The sequence below is a fragment of the Biomphalaria glabrata genome, chromosome 17 (assembly GCF_947242115.1).
Source record: "Biomphalaria glabrata chromosome 17, xgBioGlab47.1, whole genome shotgun sequence".
Classification (NCBI taxonomy): Eukaryota; Metazoa; Mollusca; class Gastropoda; family Planorbidae; genus Biomphalaria; species Biomphalaria glabrata.
Genome location: NC_074727.1, coordinates 15,552,540 through 15,568,808, shown reverse-complemented (window position 1 = coordinate 15,568,808; position 16,269 = coordinate 15,552,540). Strand labels below are relative to the sequence as shown.

The 16,269-nt window shown below is 35.9% G+C and overlaps 1 protein-coding gene across 7 annotated transcripts in view; it reads right to left on the bottom strand.

The window, feature by feature from the left end:
* LOC106055582 (solute carrier organic anion transporter family member 4A1-like) overlaps positions 1 to 16,269 on the bottom strand; it is a 102,864-nt gene that overhangs the window by 25,282 nt on the left and 61,313 nt on the right. Inside the window, exon 1 of one of the 7 annotated variants that reach the window (XM_056014883.1) lies at positions 8,294 to 8,357. The exons of 4 other annotated variants lie outside the window; for them this stretch is intronic. Coding sequence is in view for 2 of the 3 variants with exons in the window: in XM_056014881.1 (XP_055870856.1) it covers positions 6,009 to 6,039 (31 nt within the window). In the remaining variant the exon portion in view is untranslated. Of the gene's footprint in view, positions 1 to 507; positions 569 to 6,008; positions 6,150 to 8,293; positions 8,358 to 16,269 lie in introns of those variants that run through there. 2 more of the 7 variants (XM_056014881.1, XM_056014882.1) reach the window with 2 other exon arrangements.

The following is a 16,269-nucleotide window of genomic DNA, read 5'->3' as shown; positions in this document are numbered from 1 at the left end:
TTAGAGACCGAGCTGGGTGTCTACTGGATAGCAAGTAACGCTGCAACTGTAGCAGGCTTATAAGAGAACGGACAAAACTTAGTTCCCATTAGGCTTAGAATTGATTAAGTTTAGAACAAGATTCTCATTAGACGTAGAATTGATTAAGTTTAGAACAAAATTCTCATTAGACTTAGAATAGATTAAGTTTAGAACAAGATTCTCATTAGACTTAGAATTGATTAACTTTAGAACAAGATTCTCATTAGACTTAGAATTGATTAACTTTAGAACAAGATTCTCATTAGACTTAGAATTGATTAAGTTTAGAACAAGATTCTCAGCAAATAACACAAATCTTGTCAACTAAAAAGGAAACCCAGATCTAGCTGGTTGTTCTGGTTTCTTCACTTATCGTAATATGTACAGATTCTCCTTTAATAAGGTTCAGCCTTGTTTAAATCTCGTCATTCAAGTTTATTTTAGACTCAATTATATTGGATCTAACAATGAAATATCATTACATACCTGCAAATCTCATAATCAGATTTACTGGCCTGCATCTTGTCACGCGTCAGACATCTATCAGATTGAAATGTGCTTACGGACATTATCCCCCCCCCCCCAGCCCCCACCCTTCCCACAGCTCAACATTTTGACTTAACAGATCAATGTACACAAGTGGTAAGGGACATAGCCTTATAACACGTTTTGTATACGAAGTGTATAGCCCAGTAGACTAGTGGCATCAACGCTACCACTAACCAACATATAGTCAAACTATCTACGTCTAGACTTACTATAGCTTCAACAAAAAGATAACCATAGTTACAACTTTTTAAAATTCTGCACACACTTATGAACCAGTGACCCGAAGCCTTGGAAATTTAGATTGCAGTCACCGGTGGAGAAAAGAGCAATACAAACTGACATTCCAAATAGTTAAAAGGTTTCTAGATCTACAACCAGGTCACTAGTTTCCAGTCTAATTCACTAGTACAAATGAATGACCCAGAGCCTACTATTGATGAAGAACTTTTAGACAAGAGTTCTTGATCTTTTTTTGCTGATTTCCCGCCATTATTTCAAAAAAGTCTAACAACTAAAAAAGTGACAACGACAATAATTCAGTATTAATTTTCTTGCTTGATTATTTTGACCATACCTAATTCAGCCGAGATCGATCGTTATAGAAGGCGAGAACAGTGACCTGCGACGTCACAACCTGTGGGCAGTTTAGACCAACAGGTTGTGACGTCAGTAGGCCCTACCATGCCATATAACTCAGTAATGTAGGATTATGCTCCCTTTTTCCATATAAACAAAAATTAATTAAGTAGCACTAATTGACTAGCTAATTGGTTAATTTTTTAATAGATTGATGTATTGTCATTAACTTTGAATAATTATGCAAAATCTAAAAAGCGGAATACTCCATATATACAGCCAGATCTTTCAATAAGTAGCATTTTTCCCTTGTTCGATACCAAAGAAAATAATCAATTAACAATAATTGATTAACAAGCTGGTAATTTTTTAAATTGATTCATGCTTTGTTAAGTATAATTAATAATTGTGTAAAGTTTCAACTTGATCCGAAAATGGATGTGTGAGAAAAATGTGTACAAAAAATTGTCAGATCTGATCACGTTAAGACCAAAAGAGAAAGCAACTCTTCTATTTTAAGACACCCAATGGCGAGCACCCCCCTTGCTTAATTAGTGAACTAATAATTGAATTCACACGAATTAACGTACGATTAATTGCAGGCGTTAAAAAAATGAAAGTGGATTGAAGATTGCATTAGTAATTAGGAAATATATTTTAGTTGGCACGCTGCGTTTAATTGTTAACAGCGATAGAGTAGTTGGCACCTACTTACTATAGGAATGAGCGACCACTAGAACCAGTTGGTGCAATACATGTATACTAAGCTCTATAACCCTACACTATACGGACACTACAAATTATGTGTTATTCTTTCTGACTAATTATACTACAATTATTGTAATTGACATACTCTCAAGTTCCTTTCAAAGTTAATGGAAAGCGGATGAAGACTGCGCGCAGGGGCGTATTCATGGTGTAGGGATACACAATTTGTCAAATGGTGTGCTGTTATTACTATACCTCTATTTCATTCGTAACCTCGTGGAAACAAAAACCCGAGTGGGTGGACGTGATTCTCGAGAATGGCTCTTACGATTTTCATTGAAATTCGACACTTGCTGTATATCGTTGGGAAAAAAATTACTAGCTAGTTGGCCGCACTGGGAAAACTTTAGTTTGACCGCTATAGTTTGTTTTAAATTAAAACAGAAAGAAATGTTAATTTGGCTTTAGAACGAGAACATATTTATCTTGAACGGACTTTGCGTCTTCGGGTATTTCCGCATTCCATGAAGATTTTAATCAAGTGATGTTCAATCAATTGTTATTTTTAAATCTGACATTCTTTAGTTATGAAGAGAGAAAGAATCGCTCTATAAGTTGTCTAAAGGAGGTATTGTCATCTAAAAAGTATTTTTTAAAATGTTTTTCTTATTAATTTTAGAAACCATGGCTTTGCTTTTGATATGAAAGTGTGTCACTTAAGCGAATGCAAAAACATCAATTAAGAGCAGCATTATCTTATCTTATATAATACAGACGTTACTTCAAAAAAGAAGATGATTACATCCTACGCGTCATGCATTTAGTCATGCATATTAACCAATGACTTAGATTCTGCCAAGTCACTGGTTTTCCTGGCTAGCTCAGGCAACCCATTCCATGCTCTAATAGCACTAGCATTAATGTATCCTATTGATACTAATACTTATATTAATAAAAGAGCAATGTAGTTCTGCTTTAAAAAAAATAACATAATATCACGGGAGCTTGATGACTTTAAACTATGATAAAACATGCATATTTCACAGGAAAGTGAATACGCCAATGCAAAAATACATATCAATGCCAAAACAAGCCACTCTGCCTTGACCCCCTTACCATCACTCCACAATGTGTCGCTGAAGTGTTTCTGACTGTCGCGGCAAGCGACTCAATCATTAAACACACAGTCTGTCTGATGAAGGCCCTAATTGAGCAAGATTACAGCGTTTAGCTGAAAGGCTGGTGAGCTATTAAAGATCCAATAGAGCTGATTGGCAGAATAACAAAGCTGTAATTAATATCGATCTGAAGCCTACACGAGGTGACAGCAGACTCCGTTGTTTTCTTAACCCCTTGTCCAATCATATAATTAGCGAGTGTCAAATTTGAGATTAAGAACCAGCACTGACCAGCATATGTTTAAAACCTCCAACGAAAACGAAGCAGTTGATAGTATATAAGTCGCGTTAGGTTCTCATAGAATTCTGGATCTTGAGGATTTTCCCACTAAAAGTTTATCAGAGTAATCTGCTCTTGATTTATAACTACATTTTTAAGATTCCGTTGAAGCAATTTAAAGCTATGTGGTGGCGATGTAATGGAACGTAAAACAATGTAAGAAACAAAAATTAATTAAACATTGTCAAGGTCGTGATATCACGTGACAGTGTTTTTTTCGTTGTTTTATCAATATTGTCAAATTTGTTTGTTTACGATTGGTGAATGAGGTCCTTCCATTTTATACCACCACATCTGTCAAGTACGATTTCTTTCTCTTGTTTGATACCAAACAAAGTAAATAATTACCAATAGTTAATTAACTTATTGCTATTTCTTAAAATTGATTCTTGTTTTGTCAAGAAATAATTGTGCGTAATTTCAACTTAATACGAGATTGGGTGTGAGAGAATTAACACAATCTTTTTACCAGAAAGACAGACAAACGGAGTGAGTTGATCTAAGCTTTGTAATTGCTTTGCGCTACAAGTCAGATAGCTTATACATTTTAATTTTCAGTGTCGAAAAGTTAACACAAATTATCAAGGTCTATTAAAATATTCCTTTTATCAATAAATCCCACTTCTATACACCGGATACCCCAGGTAGCTTGGGATTTATGGATTTATCTTCAATAATGAAACATAACTTTAACAAATAGCACAATGAAGCAATAGAAAAAAAGAATACTTTTTAAAAACAAAGCTTATCTAAGGGAAAGAAGCACTAATTACTGATATTTATCTAAAAATTAAATGGTTTAGCTCCCTTTCAATGAATCAATTTAAAAAATACCAATTTGTTTATCAATTAGTGGTAATTAAATATTTTTTATATAGAAAAAGTAAGATAAATGTTGCAGAATCGAGAGATATAGCAGTAATTGTGTGGTTTGTTACGTTGTATAAGCTTTGTATTTTCTAAATTGTATTTTTTCATATCTTTCCTCTTCCTTTGTAAATTTAAGCCAAACTCTGACAGTTTGCAATTATATTTAATTGATGACTTGAAGAGTGGAGTAACCTCTCTGCCAATAGGCTACATACAATCTCAAACGTCACATGGCTAGTTTCAAAACTTATGAATATTTTAAAATCAATTAAATGGATAAAAATAAAGATAAAAAATGAAGGGAATCATCAATATGAACAGTTAAACTAAAGAACTAATTTAGTCAGAATTATGCTCCATTAAAACAACGGAGAGATTGGATATAAGGGTATGGGTTGCTGTGTTACGGTCCTAATCAAATGCATTGAAAAAGCTTTTTTCAACTGTTCAGACAGGCAAACAACATAAATACAACAGCGGCTTTCGCCGTTGGGTGAATAACACTCGTACAGGTAAAGTGAATTTCACAATCCGATTCAATACGACTTGATGAAAAAAGGGTTTGTTGTTTGTCAACGTTTCTAAGGGTCTCTACGTGTTTGTATAGTGGCTGACGAGAATATAACACATCATCCAGCCGTTGAATGTCCTCTCTGTAAGTAGGAAACTTATTTGAACCAGGAACTAAATCAAAACCCAAAGCAGAGTAGATCTCCATGCGCTCAAGTTTTTACTTTATACTTTTATTGTTTTTTTTTTTTTTTTCAGTAAACCTATGCTTCAGATTCAATCTAATGTTTGAGAAACATGTATTCGTAGTCCAAACTTACAGTTTACTATGTAGTTAGCAGGCGTTATTATAATTTGTTTTCTTTAAGCATATGTGAATAGTAATTATCATTCCCTAGATATACTCTGTTACAAATGAGTCTTTCTGAGATTGTTTGATGTCATTCACATGATAAATATTTTTTTTATTTCCCTAAACCTCAGAATTAAATGTAATATCTCTAGTATTGAATTCAAGCAACAACTAACAAATGTTAAAATTTACAATGTAACAGAAAAATTATTATCACTTCGGTAATTACTAGGATTTCCACAATCGCCATGTGCATATAGAGCTGTCTGATATTACCGTTTGGTTAGTTACACAGATATTCCATTAGTTTTTTATTTAATTAAAAGCTAAAGCTTTCTAAACAAGATGATAAGGTCTCTAACTCGCCATTTAGAAAACTGTCTGATTTTGCCGTTAATTCAAAAAGAAAAAAAAAAAGGAAAAAAAAAGTGTTTATTTTTTTTATATATCAAAAAAAAAAAAAAATCTATACAGGATGACAATGGGCGTAACTAATATGAGTGAGGAGGAGTCTTATGTATCAGAAAGACAAAGGCAGGCTTTAAAAATTGACGAGTCATATGTATGTATTTTGTAAAAAAGAAATTTACTCTAGAATAATAAAACATTACTGACCAATAAATTAATATATATATATATATATATATATATATATATAAAAGCTGCCAACATTGTTAATTTTAATAGATAGACCACAGTGAGAGGTATAAATGTCAACTTTTACTGATACGTTTGTAATAAAAATAGCGTTTATAATGTTTTCTATGTGCATAGTCCCGGATTAAATGAACTAAACTCGAAATTGTGTTAATAACAATGTTGATAGGTAAATAAACGCTCATTGTACATTTGAATACAATCCTAGCAGCTCTCAGCAAGATGTAATTTTATCGTAAAGTTTATTACTTCGATGGAAATGGCTACAAAATAAGCTAAACTAAACATTTTTTTTTTAATGACTCACGCCCTATGAATATTTGTACAGAACAAGACATCAACTTTTTTAAAAACAAGTCATAGATTGCCAGGAACCACAACTCAGTTATACGCCAGAAAAAAAAAACAATAAAAAAAAAAAGCAGGAAGACAATTTGTCTAATTACTTCCCTTTATTAACAAGAGTGCGTCTGATGGGTAAAGAGGTGGGGCAGGATGTGTGCAAGAGGTAGGACGCAATAGATGCAGGAGGTGGGGCAGGATGTATACAAATCTATTTGCCATGCACATGATTAGTTCAATAAAATCTTAAGTTGTACCCTAAGGCAGATACAGATTTCGAAAGACGTATGTTTTAAAGTTATCTTCATGCTGTCCTGCAATCTTTAGAACATAGCGACATCAGTTCAATCTAGTCAAGAAAAATTATATCGAAGTTTTAAATAGGTATGCGGTTTTTGAGCGAAAACATGTTACAAGTGGAAAGAATACAGTGATAGATATTGAGATTATGTATACAGAGAGTACAGAGAGACAAGGAGATAGTTAGATGGACGGACAAATAGTTAGATAGATAGATAGACAGACAGACAGACAGACAGACAGACAGACAGACAGACAGACAGATAGATAGATAGATAGATAGATAGATAGATAGATAGATAGACAGACAGACAGACAGATATATAGATAGACAGATAGATAGATAGATAGATAGATAGATAGATAGATAGATAGATAGATAGATAGATAGATAGATAGATAGATAGATAGATAGATTACAATGCAGCTAAACTAACTACAGTAGATCTACTCAGAGCGAGACTATAATTTGACAATTTAGCAAACAGGATACTTCATATCTAATGCACCAGGTCACATGGGATTGATGAAAAAAATGACACGCCTCATCAAGGAACTGCATTTCAACATTCAAAGAATGACATGACTAATACTTAGCTCAATCATCTACACGGACAATGTGGGACTAATACTTAGATCAATCATCTACACAGACAATGTGGGACTAATACTTAGCTCAATCATCTACACAGACAATGCTGGACTAATACTTAGATCAATCATCGATAACGGGAGAGAGGATCGGAGAGAAAATAGGAAGAAATGGAAGAGAGAAAAGAGGAAGAGAGGGAAAAGAGAAGAAAGAAAATAGGAAAAGAGGGAAGAAAATAAGAAGAGAGAAAAGAAAAAGAGAGAGAAGAGAGGGATGTAGAGGGAAGGTTATGAGAGACAGAGAGAATAGGAAGAGGAGAGAGAGGGGGGAAAGAGAGGTATATGAAGAAGAAAAATGGATGAGAAAGAAAGAGAGAGAGAGAAAGAGAGAGAGAGAAAAAGAAGAAAGAGAGAGAGAGAGAGAGTAAAGGATGCGAAGAAAGGTAAAGAGAAGAAATAGAAATGAAAATGAGGATAAAATAGAAAAAGATAGAAATGTAAGAGAAAGAGAGGAGTCTAAAGTCAGACAGGAGTCTAAAGTCAGACCGGAGTCTAAAGTCAGACAGGAGTCTAAAGTCAGACCGGAGTCTAAAGTCAGACCGGAGTCTAAAGTCAGAGAGAAGTCTAAAGTCAGACAGGAGTCTAAAGTCAGACCAGAGTCTAAAGTCAGACCAGAGTCTAAAGTCAGAGAGAAGTCTAAAGTCAGACAGGAGTCTAAAGTCAGACCAGAGTCTAAAGTCAGACAGGAGTCTAAAGTCAGACAGGAGTCTAAAGTCAGAGAGAAGTCTAAAGTCAGACAGGAGTCTAAAGTCAGAGAGAAGTCTAAAGTCAGACAGGAGTCTAAAGTCAGACAGGAGTCTAAAGTCAGACAGGAGTCTAAAGTCAGACCGGAGTCTAAAGTCAGACAGGAGTCTAAAGTCAGACAGGAGTCTAAAGTCAGACAGGAGTATAAAGTCAGACAGGAGTCTAAAGTCAGAGAGAAGTCTAAAGTCAGACAGGAGTCTAAAGTCAGAGAGAAGTCTAAAGTCAGACAGGAGTCTAAAGTCAGACAGGAGTCTAAAGTCAGACAGGAGTCTAAAGTCAGAGAGGAGTCTAAAGTCAGACAGGAGAGGATTCTTATGTGCATACATGAATAACAAAGATCTAAATGTAATATTTAATTACAGGAACTTACCCAACCCTTGCACAATGAAAGTATTTAGATCTAAGTAGATATCTTGTGAACGCTACAATACAATATCATAATACAACAATGTCATATCTATACGCCTAAGAAAAACAAAACCAAAAAAAAAAAGTTCAACAATTTAAATATTTATGCACACAGGTCAGGTGAGAGAAACACAGAGTAGATCTTACAGTGGTGAAAAGAAAAACCTTGAAAAACAAAATTGCTGTTCCTCAGTGCATATGTTATTAAAGCTTCACTGACCTATATACCAATTAAGGTTTGAGGCTTACCTGTAGAAAGAGGTGGGACGCACAGCGGATGTCAATGTAAGTTATAGACATAGGCGAATACATATAGAGGTGACAGCGAGGAAGACAAAGGTTTCACTCCATCTCTAACCATTTTTTTTTCAAAATGGAAATAGATTAAGTACCTAAACTACCTATGCTTAAAAGACTACCAAAAAAGGCTTTAAGATTTTAAAACATTTTTGAGATCGTAAAAAAAAAAACTCGCGTCGCCCATGAATTGTGGGACTTCACAAAGCGCTAACATGGGAGGACAACTACGGTCAAAATTAAGTCCAGACTAGGGGATTGTATCTCTCTAGTGAGGCATTCTTCTAAATGTATTCTTAAACCATCGTTTATTTCAGCCTAACATTTAGATTGTTAAAATGTGCAAGTGTGTGTGTGTGTTAGTAGGCTGCTGTGTGAGTGTGCTTGTGAAAAGAAAAAGGGGAAGGGTGGTGACAAGAAAAGACTTAACACAACGTAATAAACGACTAGAGCAGCCCGCATCAGACCACCTTATCTTTGAGAGCAGCCAGCTTCATCTTTAAGAGCAGCCCACATCATCCTTAAGAACAGCCAACCTCATTTTTAAGAGCAGCCCACATCATCTTTAAGATCAGCCAACCTCATTTTTAAGAGCAGCCCACATCATCTTTAAGATCAGCCAACCTCATTTTTAAGAGCAGCCCACATCAGCCCACCTCACCTTTGAGAGCAGCCAGCTTCATCTTTAAGAGCAGCCCACATCAGCCCACTTCATCTGAACAGCCAACTTCATTTTTAAGAGCAGCCCACATCATAAAGAACAGCCAACCTCATTTTTAAGAGCAGCCCACGTCAGCACGCTTCATCTTTAAGAGCAGCCCGCCTCATCTTTAAGAGCAGCCCACATCAGCCCATCTAATGTAGCGCCCGCCTCATCTTTAAGAACAGCCAACCACATCTTTAAGAACAGCCCACATCAACCCACCTCATCTTTAAGAGCAGCCCACCTCATCTTTAAGAGCAGCCCACATCATCTTTAAGATATCCTTCCCCATAAATGTCGAATAAACCAAAACTGCTTAATTGTAAGCTAATTAGTGCTAAAAAAGGTTAATTCATCTATCTTCTAAAGAAGTCCAATTAGAATCATTAACTTTGGATGTCAAGACATTCCTTAAACTTTCTTCATGAATTGAATAAAAAAAAACAAGTACAATATAAAAGTGCTTCAAAAACAAAGTTAATCTAAGGGGAAGAGCCCCACATTTACAACTATATCTCTCAATAATATAGAAGCTATTTCCCTTTTCAATATCAAACTAAATAATAAATTACTAATAATTAATTTGACTAATTTCTTAATTTTTATAAAAATGGTTCATGTTTTGTTAGGTGCATTCAATAATTGTGTAAAATTTCAACTTGACCCGAAAATTGGTGTGAGAGAGCTAGCTTGTTAGAAATGTTTACCAGGCAAACAGAAAGAGTGAGTTGATATAATCTTTGTAAAAAACAAAACAAAATAATTATTCCGCTTTCCACCTTTCTGAAAAAAAAAGGTTCAACCTTTGATTGGAAGCTCTGACCACTGAAGCAGACCTGGGAAGAGACCACAACAAATCTGTTTTTCCCCGAGGGAGTTTGCACTAATGAAATCATAACCACCTCTCCCTTCTGTCAATATTCACACTCTCCCCTTTTTGTGCGAGAGGTTTGATAAATTCATAAGCAATAATGGACGAGGAATGTAGAGAGGGGGAATCCAATCACAACATCTTTGAGCATCGTGTTCATACCAGTTTCACAACGTAGTATGAGATCGTTTGAGGCGTTCAACTAAAACATCTCACTAAGCTGGTACAATATCTATCTAAGTATATTCTGATGAACTAAGGCAATAAGAACAGTATCTAAGTACTTTCTATTGAACCAAGGAATTATGTACACTAATCTAAATATTTTATGATGAACCAAAGCAGTATTTCAGCTATGTGCCAGAGCTTGGTTTTCAAAACACTGTAGTCTCTGAGGCTTTTGTAATGTATAGTCTATAATACCTTTTGGCAATACACTTATCTTATAAATCGCAGACGTAACTTTCACATCACAAAAAATGATAATGAAGATAGTTTGTGTGCTTCCCCTGCGGGCCAGTTTCAATCACAAAACACACTTATGTTATTGTATCTACACGATATGTACCTTGCTAGTATAGATCTAATCAAGTAACTTATCTACTCTATAGTGTTTGATCCTTATATAATTACGTTATTTGTTAAGACTACATGTCATTTGATTCTGTTTTTTTTTTACTCCAGTAAAAAAAAGCAATAGCCAGTTGCGTCGCTAAGAGAGGGTGGAAGGGATGCGGATCTCACAGGGATCAAGGTGTGTCACCAGAGTGCAAGTGAAAAACTTTTTTTTTCCTTTTGCAGACATTTTTAAAGAATTGACACGAACTAGATACTAGAACACGTTTCGGCCTGTTCCATAATAAAGAAAGCTTTAATCTGAAAAATAATATTAGACGAGTAATGGACGGTTAAAACCAATGGCCAACCGCATCGCGAGACACCAACTTCAGCGACGCTGCTGGCGCCAACTACGCAAAGCAAAGCGACTGATGTATTCCAATAAAGATTTGGTCTATTTTGTGCATTTCATTAGTGTAGGATGAATTTTTAGTAGAAATTCACATTCAAGGTACTATAGAGAGATTATGTTGTTGTTGTGTGGGGGTTAAGTAAAAAAGTATTTATTTGTATTGTGTTGGTACCAAACGAACATTGCAAGCAGGGCCGGCCTTAGATGACTGGAGGCCCTAAGCGAAGTGATTTTGGTAGCCCAAAATGAAATATAAAAATTAAAAAAAAATGCAATTTATTAAGAACCTGAAATTCATAAATCGTAATTTCCGTAGTAGAGACAGAGTTAGAAACACAGAGTCATAGTGCTCTACCATGTTTAATCCTAGTTTCGCAATGTTTTATCTATTTTTTTTAGTCCTGTGGGAGGACACGACCAAGTTTGGGACCCAGGCGCCTGCCTAGTTTATCTACGCCTAAGACCGGCCCCGACGTAAGTATACTATAATAACCTGAGTGATTCCTGATCTTATGACAGCCAAGAAACATTAAATTATTACACATATCTACAACTTTTTAAAAATGTCTCTGATAGTTTAGTTTTAACGAAGAGATAACTCGTTAACAAGTCCAGACAATTGCAGTTGCCTGTATTATCTTATTCAATAGAGTGTCTACACAAAAATATAAAGATAAAAAAAAACAATTGATTTACTCTTCATGTTCATGTACTTTTGCTTGTCATTTAAATTGTTGTTGAGACTCGCTTTTCTCTAGGTCAAAGCAACAAAAGAAAGGCGAAGGGTACACTTCATCATTTGGCAATAAAATCATTAAATACATTTGAACAATCTGATATAAACATTTACACGTAAACTACGAGTATCGGTGTGAATGTATACTTTGGTTTTCTATGGTTATAGTGTAAGACAAATTCAAATTTCCTTATGGATAATAACAATTATTATTTTTTATCTCTGACGCCTAGATGCCAATACGATACGGTGTATCCCCGCGTATGTTAAAAAGAAGCTATTTCAGAATATTCTTTAACAAAGACTCTGGTCACCGAGCGACTCGTGAGGTTCGCTGGACATGTGTTCCGACAGAATGAATTACACTTAGAAAGAGTTGCAATGACATGGCAGACATCAGGTGGGAAGAGGCTTCCGACTTAAGATATTGCCAAAGACAGATATTTACGGAAACGGCTTCCCGCCAAATGCGTCGAACGGCGAGGATAGATCTAAGTCTCAGTAAGTAATTTAACAAAGACATTGTAAGAAGAACAATTAATACTTATGCAACTTACCTATTTAATGATACAATGTTAAACCAAAGGAATGCACTCAATCAAGATATATCAAATAATTGAACAAACAAAAGGGCTGCGGGCTATATCATATGGTGCACACACACTGTAGTAAACCTTATTGTGCATTCTGTTTGATACAGGATTTGATTGCTGCGAATAGCACGAATGTAAACATAGTCGGTCTAGTTCAAGTGACCAACTATTCTGTTGTTTTGGTTACTGGCCTAGTACAACCACTGTGCAAAACACAATACACACGCCTTCCACGCACAAGGTAAACACACACTTAGAAGTGCGTAAAAAAAAAACAACTACAAAAACATAGGATATGTCGAATCCTAGCAGGACCTTCGCTATCAAACGAATAATATATTTGTTCATGTGTTTGCATTGTGGCTAGTGCATCAATGCGTTTTGCTAGTGTGTTTATCTGTAGCCTTTTAACAAGCGTGTAAGTGTATGTGTGTTTGTGTGATCGAATATGTGTGTTTGTATGCGAAGCACACACAGGCAGAGGAGAGAAACGTTATCTTTTGATTTCCCTTGACACAATTTATTGTCATTTTATGTAGCATCGCTAATTACAGCGGCGAACCTAACTGGCTAGGAAGGAAGGGTGTAATCTATCAAGCTGCTGCATCAATTAATTCAATTTACACTGCTTTTCTTATAAGATACCAAGTGAGTCCCTTTCATCAGCTCACAGACTACAGCCCAAGCGAAGTCCTGGCTGCATTGGCGTAACCCAAATATTAAAATAATCTAGCTCTAGGTGTTTAAACTTGACCTTTGGTTTCTGATTATTAATGCTTTGAAGCTGCATTGGCGTAACCCAAATATTAAAATCATCTAGCTCTAGGTGTTTAAACTTGACCTTTGGTTTCTGATTATTAATGCTTTGTTTCAAAGATTGCCAAATGGCTATCAGCAGGAATGACGAAGGTGCTGGTTTTTGGTTGCTCTCGAATGCAAAACATTCAGACAACGACAATAATCAGAACCAGGGCCAGCCTTAGGCCACTATGCGACCGCAGTGGGCCCCGCGCTCATTCTAGGTGTAAATTAAACCATAATCCATATATATATAATAACATGGTTTCCGCATTCCCTGATTTTGCAAAATATAGGCTACACAAAAAAAGATCTGGAAATCTGAAATTATTAAAATCTCCTGAAAACTCATAAAAATCTCCTGAAAAATAGACAAAATTGTAATTTTGGAATGCCAATCGTACGCGCGATAAAAAAACCGGCATTGTCAGCTTTCATTTACTAAAACTTTATTGCAAAGACGAATGTATTTTAAAATGCAAAATCTAAATTTTGAAATTATCCTTATCCCTACCCACACTGGACCCCGCTCAATCCGTTTCGCATAGGGCCCGCAATGTTTACGCCGGCCCTGATCAGAACTCACGTGAAAGATCATTTAGATCTAATGGGGGATAATCCGTGACAAATATACAACTTAAAATTTTTCTCAAAGATATTGCTTCAACTTTATGCTCCATGAGTAATAGCTTTAACCAAGTAAATCTTCTTGAAGCTAGTAGAAGGGAAGATAACTAAGCAAATCTTCTTGAAGCTAGTAGAAGGGAAGATAACTAAGTAAATCTTCTTGAAGCTAGTTGAAGGGAGGATAACTAAGTAAATCTTCTTGAAGCTAGCAGAAGTGAAGATCTGGTTGATTTGTCGAAATTTCAACGTTGTCTAAAAAGTCTGTTATGAATCTTTTCATTAAAACACAAGAAATAGACTCAATGAAATACCTAGGGTCATATGTAACAAGCGATGAAGGATCTCACAAAGACATTAAAAAACTCGTCTGAGATTGGCGTTTCCGTCACGAGTAACATCAGCTTCCAAGTAAAATTAAAACTATTTTCTTAGCTAGAGTTTGTTTCCCCTGCTGTATGGTTGGTAACGCTGGACACTGAATTTGAAATAAAATCAAGCCATTGAGACTATGTCCTAGAGAAAACTGCTGGGTCTCCGATATTGTACTTTGAAAAAAGGAGGAAAATAGTGCAAAGAGACTAAAGCTCAGCTGGTTGGGTGATATTGTAAGACACATTGTCAGAATCATCTTTCAAGGTAAAGTGCAGAGAGCACCAAGGAAGGGTCACCCAAAGAAGAAGCTGTCACAGGAAGACGAGACAGTAGAACACATCCTCTACGACTGCTGGGATCTCAGAGACACAATCGAAGATACGACTAGTCTTGGAGCAGATAGAACTGGTGCATGCGGGGGTCTCGCTCTGTACGGAGGCAAGCAGACCCTACAAAACACTGCCAGATACCTGGACCGTGCTGTAAGGGATTAATCCCAGTACGGAGTCTTAGTGCAAGGAGGCTTAGAAATGGCTGGACAACTAGAAAGAATGCGCAGGCTCCTCTTAATATTCCGCTATGGACAGCTGCGGAGTAGGTACAGTGTAGGGATTTGGTTACGCAAACCGTCACTGCAACCCTAGGACGCAAGTCAAGAGATTGTTGATGATGATTGTTAGTGTCACGAGTCTTCTTCTTAATCGCTGAAAGTGCTTGAATATGTTGCAGGTTCTTTGTTGACGATAGTGCTGAGATGTGCTAAAGATATTACAAGAAAGTACTGTGATGTGCCGGTGATTTCTGTAGATGTATATCTCAAGATCTAAGTGCTATTCAATAAACGAAGATCCTTTTTAATGCAAATACAGAACTTTAATTCAATAACTAGGAATCACTGTATTTACAGAATGTACAGAAATAAAACTGTATCAGATGTATAACTTTGTTTCAAAGTTCAATAATGAAAACATTCAAATTTACTACTAGATCTAATAAAATACAAGACTTGTCTCTACACATTCTAACTCAAAACTAAAATAGGTCCTATCTCTACAAAATGTACATCACGACTGAAGGTTCTCGATGGCGCCTTTTCTAACGCTTGGCTTAACCAATGAAATTATTTTCTTCAACCAATCAAAACACTTCCTGTGAGATGTTACGCTAATTTGATTGAAGTGTGTCGTGGGTATTTGCGACATCTGCAGTCTGTTCTCCCGTACTTCACATAGTTTATTTTAATTTATACTTTGGTGACATTAAATTGATATGTAACAGTTAGCAAAGACATTAGCTTCGTTGTGACTTCAGATCTGAAAAAAACAACAAACATCTAGTTCGATGTCTACCTCTTGCAGTTCCATGACTTCCATGTACGCTATTTTCTCTTATTTAAATGCTTAAATGAATCAGCGGCTGCCAAATATTTATCCGTTTGTAAAGAAATGCCTGTTGGTGGCCAATAGTCATTACAGCACAAGGTACACGAGCAAAAGTCGAAACTCGTATTTTGAAAATAGAAAACAAGTTAATTGAAGTGGATGGCTCTAAGTCTCAAGGATTAAACGCTAGAAAAGCTCAACACTTACTGTAGACAATTTAGGAAGTTCAAAATAATATAAGACTATAAAAGATTACGAGAGATACAGAGAGGGAGTGAGAGAGAGAGAGAGATAGAGAGAGAGAGAGAGAGAGAGAGAGAGAAAACAAAGGAAGAAAATTAATAAAAAAAGAAAAGTATGAAGACAAAACAATAACACGAGTGACAGAGAGGGAGACAGAGAGAGAGAGAGAGAGAGAGAGAGAGAGACAGAGGGAGAGAGAGAGAGAGATGCAAACACACAAAGAAAGAGCGAAAGTAATAGAAAGGGAAACAGGAGGAAGAGTAAAAAATGAACGGCAGAAAATGACAAAGAGAAAGACAGAGAGAAAGAGAGAGAGAGAGACAAAGAGAGACAGAGAGAGAGAGAGAGAACTTAGGAGAATAAGAAAGTCTCTGTCCACGGATGTATTCTTGTCAAGAGGATGTTAATATAATAATAATTGTCTGCCTAAACAAATCACTGGCGTCACAGGGAAAAAACACTAAACACATGACGTCACTACACCCACAAGTTTTAACGGATCTAAACCTTTCCACAAGCAAAACAAAGCGG